The 22,853-nt window shown below is 56.7% G+C and overlaps 9 protein-coding genes across 9 annotated transcripts; 3 read left to right on the forward strand and 6 right to left on the reverse strand.

Annotated features, from left to right (window-relative positions):
- Nucleotides 1–1,165: 1,165 nt before the first annotated feature.
- On the reverse strand, nt 1,166–1,933 carry B0T26DRAFT_755291 (uncharacterized protein; the record flags this gene model as incomplete). The annotated part of the gene is made up of 1 exon (XM_060445941.1): nt 1,166–1,933. The coding sequence occupies one exon, from the start codon at nt 1,931–1,933 to the stop codon at nt 1,166–1,168; it is 768 nt and encodes a 255-aa protein (XP_060293493.1).
- Nucleotides 1,934–2,108: 175 nt separating this feature from the next.
- On the reverse strand, nt 2,109–4,848 carry B0T26DRAFT_814533 (uncharacterized protein). Its single transcript, XM_060447352.1, has 4 exons — nt 4,255–4,848; nt 3,332–4,204; nt 2,466–3,244; nt 2,109–2,360 (listed from the first exon to the last, which is right to left on the reverse strand). The coding sequence occupies exons 1-4, from the start codon at nt 4,481–4,483 to the stop codon at nt 2,319–2,321; spliced, it is 1,923 nt and encodes a 640-aa protein (XP_060293494.1). The 5' UTR covers nt 4,484–4,848; the 3' UTR covers nt 2,109–2,318.
- Nucleotides 4,148–4,849, reverse strand: B0T26DRAFT_724305 (uncharacterized protein). Its single transcript, XM_060442677.1, has 2 exons — nt 4,255–4,849; nt 4,148–4,204 (listed from the first exon to the last, which is right to left on the reverse strand). The coding sequence occupies exon 1, from the start codon at nt 4,743–4,745 to the stop codon at nt 4,548–4,550; it is 198 nt and encodes a 65-aa protein (XP_060293495.1). The 5' UTR covers nt 4,746–4,849; the 3' UTR covers nt 4,148–4,204; nt 4,255–4,547.
- An 842-nt stretch (nt 4,850–5,691) lies between these two features.
- Nucleotides 5,692–8,442, reverse strand: B0T26DRAFT_743338 (Aminoacyl-tRNA synthetase; the record flags this gene model as incomplete). The annotated part of the gene is made up of 1 exon (XM_060444238.1): nt 5,692–8,442. One exon carries the CDS (start codon nt 8,440–8,442, stop codon nt 5,692–5,694), a length of 2,751 nt encoding a protein of 916 aa, XP_060293496.1.
- A 1,003-nt stretch (nt 8,443–9,445) lies between these two features.
- B0T26DRAFT_724307 (Alpha/Beta hydrolase protein) lies at nt 9,446–11,026 on the forward strand. The gene has a single exon (XM_060442678.1). The coding sequence runs from the start codon at nt 9,677–9,679 to the stop codon at nt 10,817–10,819; it is 1,143 nt and encodes a 380-aa protein (XP_060293497.1). The 5' UTR covers nt 9,446–9,676; the 3' UTR covers nt 10,820–11,026.
- Nucleotides 11,027–11,382: 356 nt separating this feature from the next.
- B0T26DRAFT_743340 (choline dehydrogenase-like protein) lies at nt 11,383–13,632 on the reverse strand (the record flags this gene model as incomplete). Its single annotated transcript, XM_060444239.1, has 3 exons — nt 11,383–12,874; nt 12,935–13,400; nt 13,617–13,632. 3 exons carry the CDS (start codon nt 13,630–13,632, stop codon nt 11,383–11,385), a joined length of 1,974 nt encoding a protein of 657 aa, XP_060293498.1.
- Nucleotides 13,633–14,515: 883 nt separating this feature from the next.
- B0T26DRAFT_805700 (prion-inhibition and propagation-domain-containing protein) lies at nt 14,516–15,448 on the forward strand (the record flags this gene model as incomplete). The annotated part of the gene is made up of 2 exons (XM_060447162.1): nt 14,516–15,025; nt 15,188–15,448. Exons 1-2 carry the CDS (start codon nt 14,657–14,659, stop codon nt 15,446–15,448), a joined length of 630 nt encoding a protein of 209 aa, XP_060293499.1. The 5' UTR covers nt 14,516–14,656.
- A 1,753-nt stretch (nt 15,449–17,201) lies between these two features.
- B0T26DRAFT_743341 (uncharacterized protein) lies at nt 17,202–17,997 on the reverse strand (the record flags this gene model as incomplete). Its single annotated transcript, XM_060444240.1, has 4 exons — nt 17,202–17,381; nt 17,434–17,685; nt 17,716–17,827; nt 17,936–17,997. The coding sequence occupies 4 exons, from the start codon at nt 17,995–17,997 to the stop codon at nt 17,202–17,204; spliced, it is 606 nt and encodes a 201-aa protein (XP_060293500.1).
- Nucleotides 17,998–20,717: 2,720 nt separating this feature from the next.
- Nucleotides 20,718–21,871, forward strand: B0T26DRAFT_724314 (uncharacterized protein). The gene is made up of 2 exons (XM_060442679.1): nt 20,718–20,837; nt 20,914–21,871. Exon 2 carries the CDS (start codon nt 21,312–21,314, stop codon nt 21,789–21,791), a length of 480 nt encoding a protein of 159 aa, XP_060293501.1. The 5' UTR covers nt 20,718–20,837; nt 20,914–21,311; the 3' UTR covers nt 21,792–21,871.
- Nucleotides 21,872–22,853: the final 982 nt, after the last annotated feature.

A 22,853-nucleotide genomic window follows, 5' to 3' on the forward strand; every position in this document is an offset into this window, starting at 1 on the left:
TGGCCGTCTCGCCGAGCCACGCGGCGCCGGTGCCCAGCCTCATCAGCCAAGCCGTCTGCGTGACCTGCTTGGCCATGGCCTGTAGTTGCGCCGTCAGCTCCGAGTCGCCGCTCAGCCCGACCGTCTCGATGGCCAGCTCGCGGAACACCCGGACAGTATCGTAGAGGCGCCGCGCTACCCGGATCCAGCAGATGAGGATTATAAACACGATCAGGAGCACGATCAGGCCGCCGATGGAGCCGCCGGCTACGCCCCCGATCTTGGCAGGGGTCCAGAACTCGGGGCTGTTGTTGGTGGTGTGTGTCACGGGTTCGGGGTCGGGGTTCGGGCGCGGACGGGGACTGAGGCTCGGACTGGGAGGAGTCGGGTCGGGACTGGGAGTGGAAATCGGGTCTGGGTCAGGGACGGGACCTGGTGACGGAGAAGGTGGTGATAAGTGCGAATAATGTGGGTTGCCGGCAGATTCGTAGTAGCATTGGTTCGCCGGAGGGCAGCAGAAGTTGAGTCCAGGTCTTGGCTCGTAGCCAGATCGCGGTATGGCTGCAAGGCAAGAAAAAGGGGTCAAAGGCTCTTGGCAGGACTATGGTTCGGGACTAAGGTGGCGTTGCGGATCCCTGATCTGGACCAACCCGGGCCGAAGCCAGACTAACCGGATGCCGAAAAGATGGTGGGAGGAGTGGTGTAACCAATCTTTGGCAGCGGTGGTTGCAACGGCCACTAATGAGAACACACAGGGAGGGGTGTGGCATTTACAGCAAAAACGACTAGTCTGCCCATCGCAAATTTTGTGGTTTTTAATCCATGAGCCAGCTGGTTAAATTCGTAAACGAGAATATGCGAGAGAAGCAATGCCAGCCGCAAGTCCAACACTCACAACATGGATGGGGAAGCGGGCAAATTCCCGGACTTGGGTATACGTCGAGGGAGGGCAAAAGTTAGGTACTTACAAATATTAACAAGGTTTATCTGGATAGACTGTTTCCGGTACATTAAGGCTATACTTCTGAAGGTTGGGAGGTGTATTGGGGCGAAAAAAGCGGGCGCATTGATCTGGGCATCTGGGACTATATTTCAGGGGCATATAATGGATCAAATTCCGTACACAAATCAAGTGAGCTAATTACGACAAAGGGAATAGTTAGAGTCTTCGACTTAAGCTCATTACCTAGTATCGCTTCCTGCGCTTCTCCTCAACAGCATCCAGATCAACAGCCTGGGTCGACGCTAGCATGACGAGCGCTGAGGGCCCAAAGATCTGGATCAGAGCCTCTCGCAGATGAGCAAGGTCGCGCGTGTCCTCATCAGGGACTATAGTGCGCGAGTAGGTGACATCAAGCGGGGGTCCGCCAGCAGCGCCGCCAGCCTCACTATCACGGTGCGTCGAGAACTTGCCGTCGGCAAAGTAGACGCACAGGTTATTGCTCTGGCCGGGGTAGTGGCCGTTGATAAACACAACAACGCAGTGCCGTGCGACGGCGTAGTGGATCTCAACACGATCAAAAGCACGCGGGATGAAGTCGACCAGCACGACGCCGCCGCTTGGGGCCAGCACAATCTCCTCGGACGCCATGACGCCGTCGCGGCTGGCCGTCACTGTGGCCACGTATGGGAGTGCGTTGCTGAGCGTGACGGTGTGCTCCTCCTCGGCCTCGACCACGTCAGGCTGCCGCACCTCAGCCGGCGTGCTCCATGCGTCAGTCTGCAGCAGCCGGATCCGCACGATCAGCGTGTTGCCGTCCGACGTTATGTGGAAGCTGTCCTCGAGGACGCGCTCGTACTCCATGTGGGCGAGGGCAGTGCCGATGCACGAAATGATCTGCATCGTTGGGGAGGTTCTGCCGGCGTCCGAGTTGTTGTTGCTGTTGGTGCTGTTGTTGTTGGTGCTGTTGCTGTTGGTGCTGTTGCTGTTGGTGCTGTTTGTACCAGAGGACATGATTATCCTTTATTCAGTGAAAAAGCTTCAAACACACCCGAGTCTTGTCTTGGTGATTTAAGTGCTAGGCAACGGCTTGAGGGAAGTAGCTGATGACAGTGAAGAGATACTCTGGGAATTACAGCGGCTCCGATCGCTCACGTTAAACGCTAGTCTCTCAAGACGTCAAACGGGAAACAGCCCCAGGCGGATAATGTTATTATACCTTGTCTATGTCGACAAAGAAAGCAATACGTTCAAAACCCAGCAGCTGACAAATGATATTTGTTGATGCACAGCTAGCCGGGCTGGTGTATGGTACAGACAAAGGGCCTCCTACTCCAACCAACCCAGGGGGCCAGGACAAAGCGGCCTGTGCAGCACTAACAGGCTGCCGTTGCAACAATTACACCCCGTTCTTTGGACCGTAGCGGATGAGATCCGCCGCCTTGTGAATCCGAGTTAGCACACACACATTCTCTTGCTGACACACAGATTCTCTTGCTGCCCAGGATAGAACGAGAAGAGAAGAGAGAAAGAAACAAAAACTCACCTTCTCAGCAATAGCATAGACGGTCTGGCAGGTATTCGCGCCGGGCAGCGTGGGGATGATGCTCGCATCGACCACACGCAGATTGCTCACGCCGTACACCCTGAGCTGCTCGTCGACGACACCGCCCAGCTCGCGCGGCATCATGGCGCAGGTGCCAGCGGGGTGGAACTCGGTGGGCGACACGGTGTCGGCAATGTACTCTGCCCAGTCGGCATCACTGGTAACATTGGCGCCGGGGACGAGCTCGACAGGCGCGAAGCCGGCCGTGAGCGGGTTGTCCATGACGGAGCTGCGGGCAAAGCGCAGCAGCTCGGTGATGACGGCTACGTCGAGCGGGTTGCTCAGCGCGCGGTAGTCGACGACGGGCTCGGCGCCGAGCGGGTCGGCCGTGTCGATATGCACGGTGCCGCGCGACAGCGGGTGCAGGTCGACGAGCACGCCGCTGGCCGCGCCGCCCGACAGCACCGAGTTGTAGAAGGCCGTGCCGTTGTTGCGGAGGGCTGTTGCGTACGCCAGCATCTGCGCCCGGTACCCGGCCGCCACCGTCGCGTCGGTGCCCGCTGGTAGCTGTGCTGCGTGGTCTTGTGCTGCCAGCGCTGCGGCTACCGAGGCGTGGCGCTGTGGCGACACCACGGGGAACGGCAGCCACGCCGCCGCGTTGCCCGTCGCGATCGAGAAGGGCCCCGTCCTGTTGACCGCCCACACGTCTGCCGCCCACGTCTGGAACGTTGCGTTGAAGAACATGTCGTCGCTCGACGGGTGGACCGAGAAGTTTTGGTCTGCCATAGCAACAAAAATCACTGGTTAGCAGAGCTTATCGTGAACTATGTTGCCTGATTAGCTACGTGCAAAAACGGGAAGCGTACACATGAACGCGGCCGTCAGCATGGGGTGGTCCTGGAAGTTCATGCCCACGCCCGGCAGGTCGACGATGGCGGTGATATTGGCCGCGGCGAGCAGCTTGCGCGGGCCGATGCCGCTGAGCTGGAGGATCTGCGGGCTGTGGATGCCGCCGGCCGACAGGACGACCTCCTTGCGCGCGCGGACGACGGTTGGCAGCGCCGTCGAGGTGAAGTTACTGCTAGTAGCGTTCGCCGGCGTCTGAACGAACGCCACGCCCGTCGCCGTCGTCCCTTCCAGCAGGATGCGCGTCGCCTTGGCGCCCGTCAGCAGGTGGTAGTTTGAGCGGTTGGCGGCGGGGTCGTAGTGGCCCGTCCGGGCGTAGGATCGGGCGACGGTGTGCGGGTCCATGAAGGTGGGAAACCAGTAGACGCCGGGCTCGCCGGCGCCGCTGTCGGGGGGGAACTCGACGCCGGGCACGCCGCGGAAGGCGGCGACGTGGAGGGCGGTGGTGGGGAACTGGAACGAGGGCCAGCCGGCGTAGACGCCCGACGTGTTGCCCCAGAAGGCGGCGTCGTAGGTGATGTTGGCGGCGCGCGCGACGGCCGCGTCGGGCGGCGCAAAGTGCAGCGCGCGCTTGAAGTAGGGCAGCAGCCCGTCCCAGCTCCACTCGGAGTGGTTGCTGAAGAAGCGGCCCCAGCGGTCGTAGTCCTCGGCCGTGCCACGGACTGTCATCATGGCGTTGACCGCGGATCCACCGCCGACCACCTTGCCCGCCAGCACCGGCGTCGTGCGGTTGCGCAGGTTGGCCTGCGGCACCGACGTGATGTCGTACATGAACTGCGGACTCGACATGCCCATGAAGCCCCCCTGCACGGTTTGGATGAGCGGAGAGCTGCCTGTGGGGACGTCAGCAGCCATTCTTCGGCAAGGGGGTGGGTGGGCTTACTGAGCTCGCCATACTCGACGACCAGCACCGTCGTCTTGCCGTCCTCGGTCAGCCGGTCGGCGATAGTGAGGCCGGCCGTCCCGCCGCCGACAATGACATAGTCGTACGTGTCTTCTGCATCTTGAGCGCGGGCGAGAACTCTCGCGGTGGACAAGCCGCGGGGATATGCGTAGCAGACCTGGCTGGTCAGCGCCAGCGCCGCGACGGTGACAGCAAGGCAGCGGTTCATCTTTAGCAATCTGTTGTCCACAAACAGCGACTGTCACCCTTCATGCCACCATTTAATGGTGAATTCAACGTGGAAGCCCCGATCTTATGGCTCCGGAAGACACAATGCCGATCATTCCACGGGCCAAGTGCCGAGCCCCGGAGTCCCGTGGCCTGAACTGTCCTGAATAGGCTGAAACAGAATCTTGCTCCGTTGCCATTGCAAAAGCCTTCCACGGGCCAAAAGCCGACAGCGCTTTCTCGAAGCTGTGAGGCGTCAGCATGGCATTCTGCCACTGGACCCAGGCGTTTCTGAGCCCATTACTACTTCGCTTTAGTCACAGGCTGACAGGGGTGGGGGAGGGGGGACAGAGACAGAATCTGGGGAAGACCCTTGTTCCTAACCTGAGGATCGGAAATTTAGCCACAGCCGCCCCTGAATGGCCGCGTAATGCGGGGCGCCATATTAATTCGGAAGTCCCTTGCCGGCGTACTATCGAGCCCACAGCCGCGTCGGGCAACTATACCGAGGGCGAGGACGGCACCACACCATGGGGATGCCCATCTCGAGCCTCGATCTGCAACATCTCGGCAGGTCCCGCTAGGGGTGGCCAGACCTGACATATCATTAGAATCCCCGAATGATTATTAGCGGGAGATTTTCCAAGACATGAAAGACGTCAGGGCTACTCTCACAGCAATTACTAATTAGATCTGTGGAAGGAGAGGATAATGACAAGTTGGGATCTTCAACGGGTCTGGGGAACGACGCGGTCAACTCGCGAAGATCAATAATGAGCAAGACAAACAATGCACCGCAACCCCAAGTGACATGATAGGCTGGACATCGAGCAGTTGCGTTGTTGTTATTCTTCTGCAATTGGATCTAGGCTGAACCAAGTCAATTATTCTAGTTCTGTGCTGTGCTGTGCTGTTCTGTGCTGTGCGTGCTGTCCTGTGCTTCAAAACAACCGCGTTTCGACCCAGGTATCAAAGTTGTATGACCGACCAGGGGTATCATCGCAAAAAGAAACCAAAACAAAACAACAAAAACAGGACGACAACAGGCTCCAGTGTATCGACCAAAGAAGAGCACTCCATGTGCATCCCACGCATCAGTAATGTCCAAGCACGCTTGGTATCGCCGCGTCGAGAGTCTGTGATAAAGGAAAACATGATGAAGAAGCGAAAAAGCTCGTGGTGGATAATTATTTCGCTTCCAGCAGGCCCTCACATCTCGTCCTCAAAGAACTTGATCAGGGTGCGCGCGCCCGACACGCCGAGCCCCATAAAGGGGTAGCAGATATAGACAAGGTCGTTCTGGGTGCCAAACTTCTCGCGGAACTCGCTCTTCTGCACGAGCTTGAGCTGCTGGGCGACGGTGCGGTAGGTGCGCGAGAGTATCTTGGCGCGGATGCCGTCCATGTGGCCGCCCGTAACCATCTCGGGCAGGGCGCCGGCGCCGAAGGTGACGTTCTTGACGCCGGCCTTGGCCAGCGCCTGGATGGCGGCCGAGATGAGGGCCTCGATGGTGCCGTTGGGCGAGCCGGGGAAGTCGAGCGCGAACTTGATCTGGTAGCCGTTGGCCGGCGACAGGCGGTGCAGCACGCACAGCGCGGCGATCTCGCCGTCGCGCGTCTCGGCCCACAGATACCGCCGGTGCGCCGTGTCGACCCACGGCCGCACCTCGGTGATGTGCACCTGCGTGCGCCCCTTGCGGTTGGACTTCCAGTCCTCGATGCGCTTGTCGCACCTGGCGCGGAAGTCGTCGGGCACCGGCCCGTCGGTGGGCAGCTCGTGGATGCTGACCCCGGCGTCTTGCGCCTGCCGCTCCTTCTTGGCCACCTTCTTGGCGCTGTCGACCTGCACCCGCTCCTCGGCCACGCAGCTGAGGCTGCGCCAGCCGAGCTTGGACCCGAGTATGTCTTCGACCTCGTGAGAGACCAACAGCCAGAGCGGACGCAGGTCCATCGTCTTTTGCATGTGCTTCAAGAAGGCCAGGATGACAATCTGGTACTGCCGCGGGTCGCACAGCGGGTTGCCCATGACGAGTGCGTAGCCGTTCTCCTCGGCATAGCCAACAGCCGCCCCGTTTTCCTCGTGCCGCCAGATTTGGTAGCGGTCGTCGAGCCACGAGGTGTTTGTGGCGTCGCCGTAGTTGGCGATGAGTTTCTCGACCGGCGGAAGCACCAGATCCTTGCGGCCCTTCTCGAACTCGTAGGCGTACCGGATCGTGTCGGCATTAGGGTGCGGGAGCTTAACCTCGACATCCTTCGTTTCTGGGAGAGACTTTGGATCACGGGGGAAGAGGGAAGCGTTGCGGATGTCGCCCAAGTTCAGCAAGAGGAACACCATCCTCTCCAGGCCGATTCCGCACCCAGCGTGAGGCAGAACGCCGTACTCGAATCCCTGCATGTATTCTTGCATGCCGCTGGGCTCGATGCCGGCTTTTTGCATCCTGGCCTTGAGCGCGTTCGGGTTGTGGATCCTCTGGCCGCCCGTCGTAATCTCCTGCCCCCGGAGGAAAATGTCGAACGAGTTGGTGAACCTCTCGTCTTCAGGATCGAGATGGGCATAAAACGGTCGTGCAGAGGTGGGGAACTTGTCAATGATGTAGTAATCCGTCTTGTACTTCTCCTTCATCACTTCTCCCAGGCGTATCTCTGCGCGTGTGCTGAGGTCCTCGAACTCGGAAGCCTTGTGGCCGTGCTCGTCGGTCCAGCCAGAGGCATTGAGCAACCCCACGGCGTCCTTGAACGTCAAAACAGGCGTCTCCTCTAGCCAGACGAGATCCTCGTGTGGGAACCGCGTCTTGACGATGTCGAGCTCCTTTCGGTATCGCTCGTAGATGCCTTTGAAGATGCTCTTCATCATGGCGTCGATCAGGGAAAGCGCCTCGTGGTAGTCTCTGCCAATGGCCATCTCCAGATCAAGTCCCGTGTATTCGGTGAGATGACGATGCGTGTTGCTGTCCTCTGCTCGGAACACGGGGCCAATCTCGAAGACGCGGCCAAAGTCGGCCGAGATGCTCAGCTGCTTGGCCAGCTGGGGGCTCTGCGCGAGAAAGGCGGTCCGTCCAAAGTAATTAGCTTTGAAGACTTCGGCGCCCGACTCAGTAGCGGCCGGCTGCAACTTGGGGGTGTGGATCTCAATGAAGCTCCGGCTCTCGAGGAAGTTGCGGAAGATGCTGCTGATTGCGGCGTTTATGCGGAATATGGACTGCGCGGTTGGGGTCCTGAGGAAGGCCATGCGATTGGCAACCCGGACTCGGGTGGACGCTAGAGACTCGAGCTGATGCGTGCTATCGTCCTCCTCGACATGGTCGATGGCGAAGGTGTCGACGGGCAGATGATCGTCTACCGGCACCACTAGGTGCATGGCCTCTACAAGCACTTCGAGGTTGCTGATTGAGCAGCCCTTGATGGGCTCGGGAGGGGCCTGCAGCTTGCCCTCGACGTGGACGATGCCTTCGGCGTTCAAGTGCTCGGCCCAGCGGACAAAGTTCTCCGAGATGGCGCCTTCGCGGTAGGCGAGAACGCCTTGGATGGTCTCGACCTTGTCGCGGAAGATGATGAAGGCCAGCTTGGAGCTCAAGGGGCGCACGTGATGTATGCGAGCCGTGAAGCTGATCGTCTTGCCCACGCCGGCGGTGCTAGCGGCCATGTGCTCCAACGACGTCGAGCTGGCGGCAAGGACCTCGCTGTGCTTGGTACCGTATCTTGCCGCAATATCTGGCGGGTCAGTGGCGAGCGCCTTTGCCTCCTCGTCGACGCGCCGCTGCTGGATGGAGCGGCGCTCATTCTCACGTTCGTCCACCTTGGCTAGCTGCTCCTGGGCCTTCTTCAACTGCTTCTTCTGGCGCTCCTCATCAAGGGCCTCGATGTTCCCGATCTTTATCTTGGTGATGTGGTTTTTGGCCGACGAGTGACCGATGATGCGGTTGAGCGCCAAAAGGGGCTTCTTGAGCCCGGCTGGCGACATGTTGGGTGAAGATGGGCTGCGGATGCTGCTGGGTTGGCGCAGATCACGATGTTGTTGCGACTCGAGACGGCTGGGCAACGTGCAGGGGGAATGGAAGTGGGCGTGCAGGACACAAAGGTGGCTGTCGTTTGGCCTAAAAGCCCGGCTTGGGGGACAATGGAGAGGGGCAATATGAGTGTTTTGCAAATGGGCGGAAAAAGAAACAGAAAAAGAATAAGTGCCAGGCGATTACTCAGAACGCCGGGGAAAGGCGTTAGGGTGCAACAAAAATTGTAACGCAGAATTATAAATCCTGACAGCCACGGGCGCTGCCGAAGATTCCCGAACCGCGACGACGCGAGCTGGCCAAATTAAGAACAGCCGCCCTGCACGGCGTTGAACTTGCACCAAGCCCAACCCTGTTCCCATCCGAGCTCGGCAGATGACCTGCTGCCCCTGACTGATGAGGAAAGGCGAGGCCGCTGTCCAGTGAGGAAGGCGCCCACAAAAGCTTCCAGACCAAACGGGACAGCGAGACAGGGTTTGTGGCTGGTTTTGTCCCGTTCCTTCCGCATCATGAACCGCACGCTTTGGCCGACCAACCACTGTAAGAGGGTACACTGTAGGCACTGGGTGTTGGGCACTGGGACACGTAGGCACGAGTGTCGTCGCTTGCACCGTGCCAGTCAGTCACGCATGTCATCAGTGCTACTGTTCTGCAACCAAGGCGGCGGAGAACTTTGCCCAGCTAGTGCCTGGCGCTTTCCCCCACCGCCAAGGGCCGGCCTGGTCGGCGCCTACGACGTCATAAGACCTGTGACGTCAAGTTTTTTTCCGCCGCACAGCGCACGCGGGGCGCTGAAGGGGCGCCAGGGCGCCTGCATGGATCAAGCTCGTATTTACGGAAATATTGCCCCGCTATGTGCATATCTACACAGTCCAACTTTCCCCTGCATTCAATGCCCCTCCAATTATGCAACTAGAGTAGACCATCATCCGATCTTCGTCCCCCACCTTCCATGACATCGAAGGCTGCGTGGAGAGACAGTGGCGAGGGGTGTTGGAGACCAAATTTGAAGCAATCCGGCCTTGGTCGCCAATTGAGGTTTGACATTGCTTCTCGTCAACTTGAGATATCGTGATCGCGTCCTCACCCCCCTTACGCTGTGCATCGAACCGGACAAGCTAGCTTCACCTGCATACCTAATTGGCGTCAACTTTCCCGCAACGGCCGAGTCATAAGTCGCGCAGCACCATGTCGAAGCTACCGACGGTCGACGGGATTCCCATCCCCCCCATCAACCTCGGATCCGAGGACCCTCCGCTGGACAAGATGAGTGATGGCAAGAAGCTGGAAAAGGCCAAGGAGATCACTGTTTCGGCGCCGTCGCGCTTCTCTCTGCGCATGTCGGCGGGTTGGTGGCGGTCGCTGCAGTACATTGGCATGTCGCTGCACTTTCTCGCGTCCCCACGCCCCCCGAATCCCGCCTTTTCGCGATCCGTCCGGTCCACCGTGTCAAAAGTGAAGGGGAATTTCGATCTCCAGTTTTATACGCCCAAGGGATACAAAGAGGCAAAGAAAAGCGGCAGCACCTTTCCCGCTGTGGTGAACTTCCACGGCGGCGGCTTTACCATCGGCAACGCCACCGACGATGCCAGATTCGCCCGATTCGTTCTCGAGACGTGCCAAGCCGTATTTGTGTCGGTCGACTATCGGCTGAGCCCTGAGCACCCTTTCCCAGTTGCAGTAGACGACGGCGCGGACGCCATTCTCTACGTGATTCGAAATGCGGCCGAGTTGCGCATTGATCCGAGCAAATTGGCGACTTCGGGGTTCTCTGCGGGAGGAAACATCGCCATCACTTCGGCGCTCCGCTTCTCTGAGCACGTCAAGTCTTTAGCAAGGACGTCTCGCTCGTCGTCTGCGGCGGCCGTCCCCGACCACCGTCTCCGTGCCATCGCGACATGGTACCCCATTACCGATTACACGTTATCTCGCGCCGAGCGCCGCGCGTCGTCGATCCGACCCGACCAGACACTCCCCCCCACGCTGACGACACTCTTCGACTCGTCCTACCTGTACCCGCCCGATCTGAAACTGGACGATCCCTTCCTCTCCCCGAGCAAAGCGAGCGACGAGCTGTTGATGGAAGGCATCCCCCCGAATGTCATCTTTTACACATGCGAGTGGGACATGCTGCTGCGCGAGGGAGATGAGTTTGCCAAGCGGCTCGGGAAGGAGCCCATCGACAAGAACGTCCGCTACAAGATGATTCCGGGAGTCCCGCACGGCTGGGATAAATCGCCGGACCCCGTGAAGCCGGCGGCGGATTCCGAAAAGCTGTACCTGGAGTGCTGCGAGGCGCTGAAAGAGATATTTGCTGCTGAGCGACTTTGACCGGCGGTGCATACGAGCGTGGTTTGGGTGCGCGTAGAGAGACACTGCGGTGATTTCACGCAAAAGCTTCTTCCAACCCACTTAATCAGGGTTGGTTCCAGGAGTCACCTGGAGATGGGGCAGTAGTAAGTTAACGCCTCTAAGCCTATGCAGTAGCTGTGTACTGATTCAATAGAATGCGAAGCTAATTAATAGAATGCGAAGCTAATTCAGTATAATTCGAAGCCATATGAGAATACAATTTCAGAGAGCAATCATGTTTCATCACATGTTGATTAATGTTGCGAACAAATTGCTCGCAGTGAGGTCAATGCTTCATTGTTGAGGGATTGAGTCAGTATCAGCCTTTGCAACTCGAGGGCACTTGTTGAACTAATATCATAGTCTCATGGCCTGATGGAATGGTCCTTGACTGTTGATGTAGTCATCTACTACCATTACGCATAGGCACCGCAATATGACTATCGTTTCACAATCGGAGAGGTCAAGTGAACAAGTGTTGCATAAAGATCAATTATCTACGGCCACGTTCAACCGCACAGGCATCCCCTTTAATGTGCAGTTCACCAGCTCCCCGCATCCGCGAGCACGCTCTCGGCAGCCTTCTCACTCAGCATGAAGGTCGGGAGCGCCGGAAACGGCCCCGGCACGCGCGGGAACGCGCTCGCATCGACCACGCGCAGCCCGCGCACGCCACGCACGCGGAACTTGGAGTCGAGCACCGCCAACGCGTCCCTATCGCTCCCGATCGCGCACGTGCTCGTCGGGTGGTGGCCCCACGCCTGGTCCGTCAGCCACGCAACATCATCAGCATCAACACACGACCCGTCGGCGGCGGCCACCCCGCTCGCAGCCGTGCACGGCGGCTCCGTCGCCACCAGCGGCCCGATCGGCGGCGGCACCGCCGCGTACACGCGCCGCACCCACTTGACCGTGTCCAGCGCCGCGGCGATATCCGCCGCCGTGCCCGGGTCAGACGCCGAAAACAGGTTGAAGTCGATATCCGGCACGTCGCGCGGGCTGGCGCTGCGCAGCCGCACGTTGCCGGCCGTGTTGCGTGGATGCAGCTTGACGGTCGACAGCGCGAACATGGTCGGCGGGTCGGGCACGATCGAGTCCGTCGGCGGCCAGAACCCGCGCAGCGCGAAGTTGCCGCCCACCAAGAAAAAATCCCGCTCGTCGAGCGCCGCCGCCGACGACTTGCGGAAGATGGCGTTCAGCGCGCCCTGCGTCGCGTACGGCCCCGTCCCGTTGCGCCACAGCGCAACGCACGGGTCGCCCGGCGCGCCGAACGTGCACACGGGGGTTCCGGGGGGAGGCGGCGGCGAGGCGAATGCCCGCGCGGCCTGGCCGACGATGGGCACTTCGTGGTTGTCCTGCAGGCGCGCGCCGACGCCGGGCAGGTTGGCGACGAGTGGGATCTTGAACCGCGCGAGCTCGGCGGCCGGCCCGATGCCGGACAGCTTCAGCAGCTGCGGCGAGTTGAACGCGCCCGCTGAGATGATGACTTCGTTGCGTGCGTGGGCGCGCCCTGGCGTCCCGCGCGCCGAGGCGTTGAAGCTGGGGTCGGCGCCGTACAGGTGCGCGCCCTGCAGGAACTCGACGCCGGTGGCCTTGGGCTGCTGTTGGCTCCCTGAAGGGGAGCTGAAGAGGATCTTGGTGGCGAGCGTGTTGAGCTGCACGAATAGCGGGTACTTTTGGCTGCCGCGGGCGTCGACGGCGTTGGTCGTGTTGAGGATGTAGTCGCGCGAGCTGGAGCGGCGCATCTTGGCCGTCGCGTGCAGCGTGTCGGCCCAAACGCCCTGCGCCTGGTCGCGCGCGGCGGAGGAGAGGTAGTTGACGTCGGCGGATAGGTTGTCGAGGATGGCGGCGCCGTCCTGCCCCAGGCTAGTCGACACGGCCCGCAGCACGCTGACTAGGTCGTCCTGTCCGGCTAGTGCCGCCTTGTTGTTCGCCGTCGTGTCGAGGTAGCCCGCGAAGCCGTGGCCCGGCGTGTCCGGTGGGAGGTAGTGGTTGTTTTCGACGCGCACGAAGATGTCGCGCATGTGCGCGGCGCTGTGTACGGCAACGTCAGTCTTCTGGTCATGTCGTCGTAGCCAATGGGTCTCGACTTACTTCCAGGTGGTGTCCCCCGTCAAGGCGGCGACATTCGTCCAGTCGCTGTCGCTGGGCAGGATGGCCGTCATGGCGTTGACGGCGGTGCTGCCCCCGAGCGTGCCGCCGCGTGGGTAGTAGAGACCCAGCAGGGTGGCGCCGGGGGGCGGGCTGCGGCCGACGTAGAAGGAGCCGTCGGTGCGGCGCCAGACGTTGTAGTTGTGCTGCAGGTTGCGCGTCGTGTTGTCAAAGTTGCGCGCGAAAAAGTCCCACCTCAGCAGCGGGTCCTGGTAGGCCACGGGGAAGAAGGCGACGATTTCCGAGTTGACGTTGGCGCTCTGGTTGTCGCCCGCCTCGATTAGCAGCACCGAGTGCCCGGCCCGCGCTAGCTTGCTCGCGATGGGCCCGCCCCCGGGCCCGCTCCCGACGACGATGTAGTCGTAGACATTGTCCCTGGGCTTCTGCCGCGCGCCTGCCAGCACGTTGTCTGGGAGGGCGGCCAGCGCGGCCAGGATCGAGATGATGAGTCGCCGCATGACTACTGCGATGCTAGTTCGAGGCCATCAGGTCTGTCGGGGTGGCGGATGCTTTGTGGTGAGCTGCACGATAGTTAAGTATTTTCCATCTCGCCATCGGTTAGCAGATAATAATTCAAAATGGACTAGACAACCCCTGAATGCGGTCGTGCGTCTCATTCTCTTACGTACTTCGTCGACCATGGTGCGCCCATCGGTGGTTGATTATTCGATAGTCTGACGGTCTAGGCACATGGGCGCATGTGTGTAACCGCGGACGGCTGTCCCAACGCAGCCGCGCTGGGATACCACCTGCGCTGGGATACCACCATGTGCGCGGTGTGCATGTGGCTTGATAAAGCCAGCGCATTTCGACCCTGATGCTACCTAACCTGCACAGCCAAGCCGCGAGGCGCCGTGGTCGGCGAATTTGGTCGACGAATTTAGTCGACTCCCCCGACGAGAACCCCGGCCACTCCCGCCGGTCCGGCACCGCCCACAGCAGAATAATATCAATATCACGCGTCTCGCGCTCGGCTGGGCTGTCAGCATTCCTACGGATTAGTCACGGTCAGAGTGGTATTCGAGGACGAATGTTTATTAATCATGCATGAACTGGAGAGTCGCGAGATGAGTTACGGGAGCATGGATGGTTGGATAGAATTTGATGTGTCGAATTAATCGGCTTCTGAATATCTTCAATAATCAAAAGGTATTAGATAAATGGCGGAAATGGATTACTTGCTTGTTCACCGCCAGACTGCAAACGTGACCCACGTCGTCGTGCTCGGTCCGGGAAATTGACGCGAGCTTCTTGCTCCAGAGGCCCACACAATCGCTCTCATCCTCATCCTCATCCCATCCTCGCACTCCTATAGATCCTTCGTCAGACACAGCCGGCTGCCTTCGGAACCGCGGGCTTGGCGGCCCATGAGTCGACGTTCAGCCACGAGAGGAACGCCGCGTACCCCCTTGCACTCGAGCCCGGGTTGACCGGCGGCGGTGGGTAAGAACATGCAGCATATGCAGCTTTCAGAGGGCTCGTCGCTTGTTGAAGACTTCAACCCTCTTTTCCCTGCCCCCTTCGCTAAATTTCCCGGTCTTGCGCGCTCGTACTGTTCGTAATTACATCCTTGACTTGCGGCTTCATTCCTTTCATCTTCTCCTCCGCCTGTATTCATTTCTCTCGCATTTCCTTAGGACAAAGCATCGTTTTCTTCTAGCTACCATGTCTAGCGGGTTGTTAGAGACCCCAGCCTTCGTCATTAGAGTCGCAGACGTCTTCACTTCTTGTATTGACGCCTTTGGCTACTTCAAACTCTACCAGAATGCGACCAGAGACATCGAAGTTGTCTTACTGAAACTCGACATCGAAAAGGCGCGGCTTCTGATCTGGGGCGAAAATTTCGGTATTCTCTCTCCTGATCATGGTAATCCTCGGCTACTGGACGAGCGGGTAGCAGGAGTCATCAAGGCGACGCTTAGTAGGATTCAGGAACTGCTCACCGACTTAGACGAATTGCGGGCCTCATACGGAGCTCAGACACTGGACTCATCCTTGTCCCGCGCGGTCGACTATATCAGCGCAAAGAGTCTGGTTATTTCAAGCACTCGGCAAGACGGTGTCTGGTTCGCAATTCAACAAGACTCGAAAGCTTTTCTCGTGGCAACACAACCGCCCGGACTCGATGGGCGATATACGAGCGGGAGAAGTTTCAAGACCTCATCAGCGACCTGAGTACCTCATCAACAACCTGAGTACCTCATCAACGACCTGAGTCACTTCGTGGACAGCCTCTTCGAATTGATCAATCGTGGGCGAGGAACTCAAGACCGAGCCATCATTGAAGATATTGAATCCAGCATCGACACCTCCCAATTGGCCATCGTTGAAGACGCCACTGAGAATTACCCGGCATGCCTCGAGGCTGCGAGATCTGCTAGAGCTTCAACTGAGGCCGGAACTCTCGATCCAAGGACATTGGAGAAGCAAATCCGAGGCATGGAAGATGTCTATTAGGCGAAGTGCTGAAACTCGATGAGGATAGTCGAATAAGCCAACAAGACGCATTCATCGAGGCCAAGCTTCCCTTCATCAGACTTTCCATTTACGCTCCCCGTGTGTGTGCCTCATTCACACGGCTATATCTATCTATGAGTTACTACAGTCTCCATATATCAAAGTCCGGATACGACTGGGGCACAGGAACCCGGGGCACAGGAACCCGAGGCACACAACGCGGTGGCCGGGGCGACGCAGCATCACGAGCTTTATGTGGCCCTGCAGCCTCTACAGTGGCTAAAGGCCGTTTTGCAAAGCCTACACGCAGTGGAAGGGTTCTGCGACCTACTACCCGGCATTGGAAGGCATAGTAGGTGTGAAGGTAGGTATAAACGAGAGTCAAGGCTGCAAGTAGGAAATGACTGAATTCGTAAATAACTAAACTAAAGAAAGGAAAAGGAAAGGAAGAAGCCTGCGGTTCCTGCAGTCCGTGGTTTTGTGGTTGGCAGGGGCGATTAGGCTAGTCCTAATCAGGAAGAGTGGGGCGACGGGGTGGAACCTGCAGCCAGGGCATGGTTGCGGCACCACGGACCATAGTTCGGCCGTGCCGTGACAGTAGGGCAGTCAGTTGTGAGCAGTTGAGAGTAGTTGTAAGCAGGCCTGTAGTTTTTATTCCTTTTTTGGCTGTGAAACGTGGTATTTTCCTGGGCGGTGAGCTGTAACGCTTGAGCCCCTATGCTCTTACAGTGGACGGTGACCCTGTTGATGCGACAGCGGTGACATCAAATATAGTAGCTCTGTTCCGTCTCCTAGACTGTACCCTTTCATCATTGCCACTCCTCATGAGACCTGCTTCTATTCGCACCTAACCGCTGGGGTACAGTGACTATACTACGAATGCGGCCCGAGGCCTATAGCCCCCCCGTTGTGTCGAGTCGCTTGCCCAGACCCTGACTGCGATGACCGGGGGAGCTCCGAAAATCGGGAGGTGGTGAGATGGTCAGATAATCAGATGGTCAGATCTGATATAAATAATATAAGTCTAGGGCGAGAGGACTGAAGTCCAAGGCGCGCACTTACACAAATAGCCACGCCTACTGAGGCGAAATTAGGTGGGCCGCTGCGATCATGCCGGTAGGTCCCGTGATATATGGCCCCATATCGTATTGAGGGCGACCAGCTGCCTCAGTTACAGTACTCTATTCATATGGTCCGTGCGTACTTTAGCTGGGTTCCCTTCGTATCCCCGACTTCAAATCCCAATACGCGTTATTCTCGCTATACAGGAAGAGCACTTTGACAACCTATCGCCAACTTTACTCAACAACCTGGATTACGATGGACCCAACTAACTGGATTTTTATACCCGGTAAAGGTTAATTTGATGTCAATTGGGTTTTAGCACTTAATAATATTAGTCTCATGGCTAAAATCGTTACTATACTCCGCGTTAATTTAAGAAGTCTCGAGTACAACTATGTTCTATCCGTCGTAGAATTGCTTTGCAAAACGCCCTCGACAACCCCTATCCTAAGATACCGAAGAATTTCAACGCTATTCTATCCAAATTCAAACTAGGCCAAGATAACGGGGATAAAATTGAAGGTTTATTCTTCGAGAAAGCAGGTGCTAGAGGCTCTATGCGCTCGTACAGACCAGGATTAAGAGGGTTCGATTCATTCATGACGATTTAGATGGTCAAGCCTCTCGCCGACAAAATAACCCAACAAGCTAGACGTGTACATTCCTACAATAGTCCCGATCATGTATACTAAGCAATAGTGACAATGCCAGCATCCGTTAGCAGGTCCTTCAGATCTTGGAAAGTCCCGAGCTTCGGATGCGGACTACCCTTGTTATAAACTTCATGCCCTGTACTTGTTTGGCCGTGTGACTCGTACTGGGAGCAAACACGCGGCTCACTATTCTCGACTTCGAACCTCCAGCTAGTCTGCCTAGTCGGGATCCATCCCCTCAAATCCGAGCCGTATAACATAATTAACAGTTCCTTGACCAAGAACGAGTTTTAACACGCCGTATGAACTCTCGTCGAGGACCTGAAGACCAACTATTACTTCCAGTCCATTCGTAGAGAGGAAACCGGCGAGCTCCACGAGGAAGGTGCTACTGACTTGAGAAAGATCCGGCATAACACCGACTTGGTACTCGTAAGGGTAGAACCCCTTCTTGGTGAGGATGAAGATATGCCCATGTATATTGTCGAGGTCAATACTTGGGATGGATGTGGCATTTGTCTAACGACAGTGGGGAGCGTCGTAGTTAACTCCTAGCAGAACGGTCTGTTCGGGGATGGCGAAATGGCCGTGAATGAGGTGGATTCCCAAGACTGTGTGAGCATTGTGTCGGACGAAGAGTGTAGCGAGTTCGCTAATGTGACTCGAGGATTTCGGGCTGTATCGATTCGTCTAGGAGTTTATTGTAGCTAGGATTCCGTGAATTAGAGATTGTGTGTTGAGTGATTCAGGAGAAGAGACTTATACATACATATCAAAGCTCTCTTCGAGGTCCTCTTTCGCCAAAGCCACATTGAGGCCAGCAACTTCCATATTTGCTATTCTGAGGTCGGCGGCTTATTCGGCGGCCGATGCTTGTGGATGCTCGAAGATTCCGAAGACTGATTCCTTTTAAATAGCAAATGGGGCTAGTATCTCGAGCGGGGATGCGAGCTGTACCACTTCCGAGGCTCAGTCTTTGCCGCCTCTTGAGTTTCTTAGCCGGAAATTAGGCAATATCACGTCTTTTAGACCATCTTTGGGCGTCGATGCGAGCGCCATGGTGTGAAGGAAATACATATTCATTTCTTCATCATTTCTTATGCGCCTACCTGCTGACATATCCGTGCGGTTTCTGGCGCCTCTCTTCCACCTTCAAGACAACGAGGCCACCAGCGCGCCGTGCCGCTCGCAGCGCCGACTGCCCAACTCGCATTGCAGAGGACCTGTGTCTATTGTGCAATCTCGACTTCTACAACCGGAGCGGCTTGATTCTAGTCGCTCGTGGAGATGCACGGCCTAACGGGCTGAAGTAATCACATCGAGAGGGCTCACGGCACTATACCTAATTTACCCTTATAAGGGACTAAACCTGTTCGCTGTCCCAGGCCCGTTCTTCCACGTGTCTGCCTTCTTGCAGCACTCCCGTGGGAATGTCGGTGTCCTCTATGAAGACTTGGATGGCTGGTACTAATAACCGTAATTGCATGAGAGCTTAACTAACAGAATTGGTTTAGATACTGTAAGCTCCACCTGGCCACCATGTATCGCAAGTTCTGAGACAAATCAGATACAAGACGATCCTTAGAGCCTACCGAAACGTAAAATATCTGACGCACAGCTTCCTCGACGCACCCTTGTTTTGAAGTTTCTTCCGCCCCGATCTCACAAGCAGAGCCTCCGGTGTCTTACTCTTTTACCGGCTCATTACCGCTTGCAGGGACGATCTACGCACTATGGCCTTTTATTACCTTGCCTAGGTAAAGTTAGGTGCTCAGGAGCCCCTGGGTGTAGCCGCGGTCGAGCGTGCTCGCGTTGGTCTACTACTCGGCTACGTCGCCGGCTACGTCGCCGGGACTGAAGGCGTTCAGTGGAATCGGAAAAAAACAGGCTGGCAAATTTCTAGAGGTCCAGGAGGCTGATGTTGAGCTTGGGGGGTCGGCAGTCACGGTTAGGTTCATGTCTTTGGTTTTCCGGGAAGTTTTCGGGTGGCGGGATGCCGAGCGACGTCAAGTTCGACAGCGGCAGGATGCACGACAAATGTGTTGCCATTGCCGAGGATGAGTTCGGGGAGCTGAATGCCGGCTGGGTCGAGTTATGGCCAACCAGATCCCGCTTCGGGAAATGCTCGTGGCTGAGCTGCTGTAAGGTCGTGGTAGAGCATCCGGCACATGCCTATACCAAAGTAAGAAAAGCTGCAGGTCTCTACTTGAGGAGGAAAGGTTGGGGCGATGCAAGCCAAAACCATGCAAATGATGCGAATAATTAGCGTTGTCCGCCGTCTGCACGGCTGGTTAGAACCCCCTTTTAGAGCCAGCCCTGCTGCGCTTGATGTTTGCCCGATCGGATTTCGATCCGCTCGCAAACTTCATACGTCTGCTCGTCTCTTTATGACTCGGCTGCCTACAGGTGTGGAACAGCTGCCAAGATAGACTTCATGTATAAACAATGTTTGGACTAGGATGCGATAAGGATGAAGGGATGGGGCAGCCCAGCGGCCACAAACTGGACTTGGCGCAACAAGTCGAGTGCGGCAGTCCCGGGGTTTCCGCCGTTATCTCGGAAGGGGGCCATTTCCACGCTCTTACCGCCATGACCGCGCTCGTTGGCCACGCCGTGTAACCACACACTCCAGATAAGGCGCAAGGCTCTGACAAATCAGTACGCCTGAGCGTATCTGGCATGGAATTCTTTCCTAGGCCCACAACCCTTCAATTTGTGTCCTGCGGTGATAGGGTACCGTTGTATTACAACATGGATGCCCCAGCCCGCTGCTTCAGCGCCAGTACTCCACACCCTGGCGAAGGAAACCGGATCTCCTGCCAGCAGAGTTGAGCCCACGCGTACCTTCCTTGCAAGGGCTTGTCTTGCCAGTTGCCTAGCATGTAGTGTATGTGACGGCTAGGTGACGCCAGGGAGACGGTCACGGCCACTTCTCCCGTAGATTTGAAGGTCCTCGAGCTGCGGCTGAGATTCGAGGCACGAATTCTCCGTTACACCGTCTTTTCCGTAGGCGGGATACCTTCCATTGCATAGGTTCGTAGGGAGGGCCGACTTCGGATCGGCCGTTCTCTACCGCGCTGTCTCTTCTGTTGGTCTTGCTGATCTGTGGCGTTGGACCGTTGGACCGTCGGACCGTTGTCCCAATGGTGAAGTTAATCACTGATCAGTGTTGGAATCACCAGGTACCGGCACTGGAGTCAACAGGGCGCGCTGTGCGCCGTAGGCTGGTAGTTCAAGTGATGGGTTCGTTCTGTGTCTAGAAGTTGATGCCCTGAGCATGTGGTCGTAAGCCCGGGTCAGGGACCTTACACCTCCACAGCCACTTCCGTGGCTGAGCCTGGGCATCGCTCCCTGGCTAGCGCGTCATTCTGTCAGCCGTAAAACTGAATGTGGCTTGCAGGGCCGCCAAACGAAGAGCGGTGTGGGGCAGTCCCATGGAAAACCCGATTTTAAAGGGTTAAATTGAGTCCCCGCTTGGCCTGTTCCGGGGGGGGGCAGGCAAAAGGGGATACCAGAATGCAACATACTTTTAACGAATTTTAGACCCACGCGTCCGACACATTCTAACATCATCCCATTGTAGAACCCAAACTAATGACCACATCAAACCATCGACTAATCTGTAACCCTCTACCAACCTCCTGAGCCTTTTGCAAGTGTTTCGAGATCAGGTAAGAGAACAACAGCGACGGCACCTCATTCATTCAACGGCCAAGGAAACGCAATCGCTTACCACGTCGAAGACAGCCTCGAGTAGCTGGCAGAGCTGTATCTTCAACACCTTGCGCCTTTCGATCGAACCCTTAGCAAAAATGGCTGGCCCGAGGGGTTCGGCTCCTGCTCCGCTCGTGTGCCGTTTGTGTTCGAATAAGTACTAGTTCAACCTCGACGGCGAGATAGTCACCATTCTCTGTGAGTTACCCCCCGCGGGGGAGCCGTATAAAGCCATATCCTATGTTTGGCAGACCGAAGGGGCCCTGCTGGCCTTGACCTACCAATCATGTAAGAAGACAAAGAAAGCTCCAATTCGAAATGCGTCAAGGCTTTAGAACTTGCTCGAATGCGCCCGAGGCCTTCCAACCTAGCTCGATTCCCTGTCTATTGATCAACACAGCAAAGAGGATAAATGCCTTCAACTTCCCGTCATGGGAAAGATATACCAATCTGCGACATCTGTCTCAGTCCTGCTTCCCAACGAAGATAGACGCGCTTATACCGCATTGGGACGGCTCGAGCAAGCGACAGCTCAGTTAATGGCCCAATATGTGGAGTTGGACGTGGCATCCGGTAAACATGTCTCCGTAGGCGTCCTCGATTCCGAATGCCTGCCGAAGGTCGCCGAATACGCCTACTTCTTTCAGCAATGGCTTGACTCAGCGAACCTGTCGACTTACTGGCGGAGGGCGTGGACCTTCCAAGAATGGATCATGGCCAAAGAAATCGACGTGTTGTGGGAACGTCTTGATACTACCAACCAGGGACCCAAAACCCTCCCTAGCATTAAAACATTGATCCTTTCAGGAACTGGGATTATCTGGCATTTCAATTTGCTTCGTCAGTTTGAACACTATGGGGAAAACCGTGGCTGGCACAGGATTTTGCGCCGGCAAGTTTCCGACCTCTAGAAGATATGGCCAGAAGCCATTTCCCATTGGACAATCTACCAGGTTACCTAGAGGAGTCTGGGAAATTCCCTTCACTTCCAGCGGTTTTGGATGGTTTCCAATCAGAGATGTGTCCGGAGGGAAGTGGAAGTGGAAGAGTTTGGCTCAACGCTTTGGAGATCAGCGACTATTCTGTGTTAGAAGGGCCACTTATCTACACTAAGAGTGGATTATCCGTCAAATCTCTCACCGCCGTGCTCAACGCTGTCAGTTCATTCAAACGGGACGCGACTAAGGAGGCAGATCTAGTTGCCTGCTGGGCTTCGATGTGTAACATCACATATGAGTATGATGAGGAAGACGATTATCCTACGGCCTTGGGAGAAGTTCTCGCAGTGCTACGGCGGGATGGGCTTCGAATTTACAATTGGCTGGTGAATACGGACTCTGCCGAGGTCGATATCGAATTTCTTAGCTACGCCAAGCCTCAAGATCTGTCCAAAATTGCTCGGACTGGGGACCGCCCTACGCCGCATATTTTCAGACCCTTTGCTGATACCATAGCTCACGTCAAGAGCTGCCTCAACCAAAGCGTTTCGCTCAAACATGTGAAAGAAGATTTCGCCGTTATCCTAAACCGGATTAGCAATACTACCATTCACCAGCCCTTCCCTTGGAGCGATACAGCACAGGCTTTGACGAAGTTCCGCTCGATGATTCGAGGGAAGACTGAGAAAGGCGTTGATGACATTAGCAGCATGCTGGAAAGAGAGATCTCTGAGATGAGCCATGAGCAGCTCCGCAAGTATCACCTCATGGCCGTTTCAATCGAAGAGAAGGGAGCAAACTCAGCCTGGCTCGTCGAAGCTTGGGCAATAGCCCCCCTCGAAACTGCTTCGCGAGAACTCTTCATCGCAGAGGAGAGCCTGAACAACACGCTTGTTCTAGCGACATACGTGGGATCAGAGCAACCGACGAAAGCCCGGATTGTAGCGTATCTCAAAATCACAAACCAGAAGGAGGGAACGTGTTTATAAATTATTGGTGGTCAGAGATGATGGCAAGCTAGGGTTTGGATCTGAT

The sequence above is a fragment of the Lasiosphaeria miniovina genome (genome assembly GCF_030549165.1).
Source record: "Lasiosphaeria miniovina strain SMH2392-1A chromosome Unknown B0T26scaffold_6, whole genome shotgun sequence".
NCBI lineage: Eukaryota > Fungi > Ascomycota > Sordariomycetes > Sordariales > Lasiosphaeriaceae > Lasiosphaeria > Lasiosphaeria miniovina.

Excerpts from the sequence above, each read along its gene's own strand:
- B0T26DRAFT_814533 (XM_060447352.1), bottom strand. The coding sequence starts at position 4,483 with ATGAACCGCTGCCTTGCTGTCACCGTCGCGGCGCTGGCGCTGACCAGC. Across the intron at positions 4,205-4,254 it reads CGTCGAGTATGGCGAGCTCA|GCAGCTCTCCGCTCATCCAA; the intron begins GTAAGCCCACCC and ends ACGTCCCCACAG. Across the intron at positions 3,245-3,331 it reads GCTGACGGCCGCGTTCATGT|ACCAAAACTTCTCGGTCCAC; the intron begins GTACGCTTCCCG and ends TTGCTATGGCAG.
- B0T26DRAFT_724305 (XM_060442677.1), bottom strand. The coding sequence starts at position 4,745 with ATGCTGACGCCTCACAGCTTCGAGAAAGCGCTGTCGGCTTTTGGCCCG.
- B0T26DRAFT_724307 (XM_060442678.1), top strand. The coding sequence starts at position 9,677 with ATGTCGAAGCTACCGACGGTCGACGGGATTCCCATCCCCCCCATCAAC.
- B0T26DRAFT_724314 (XM_060442679.1), top strand. The coding sequence starts at position 21,312 with ATGGGAAAGATATACCAATCTGCGACATCTGTCTCAGTCCTGCTTCCC.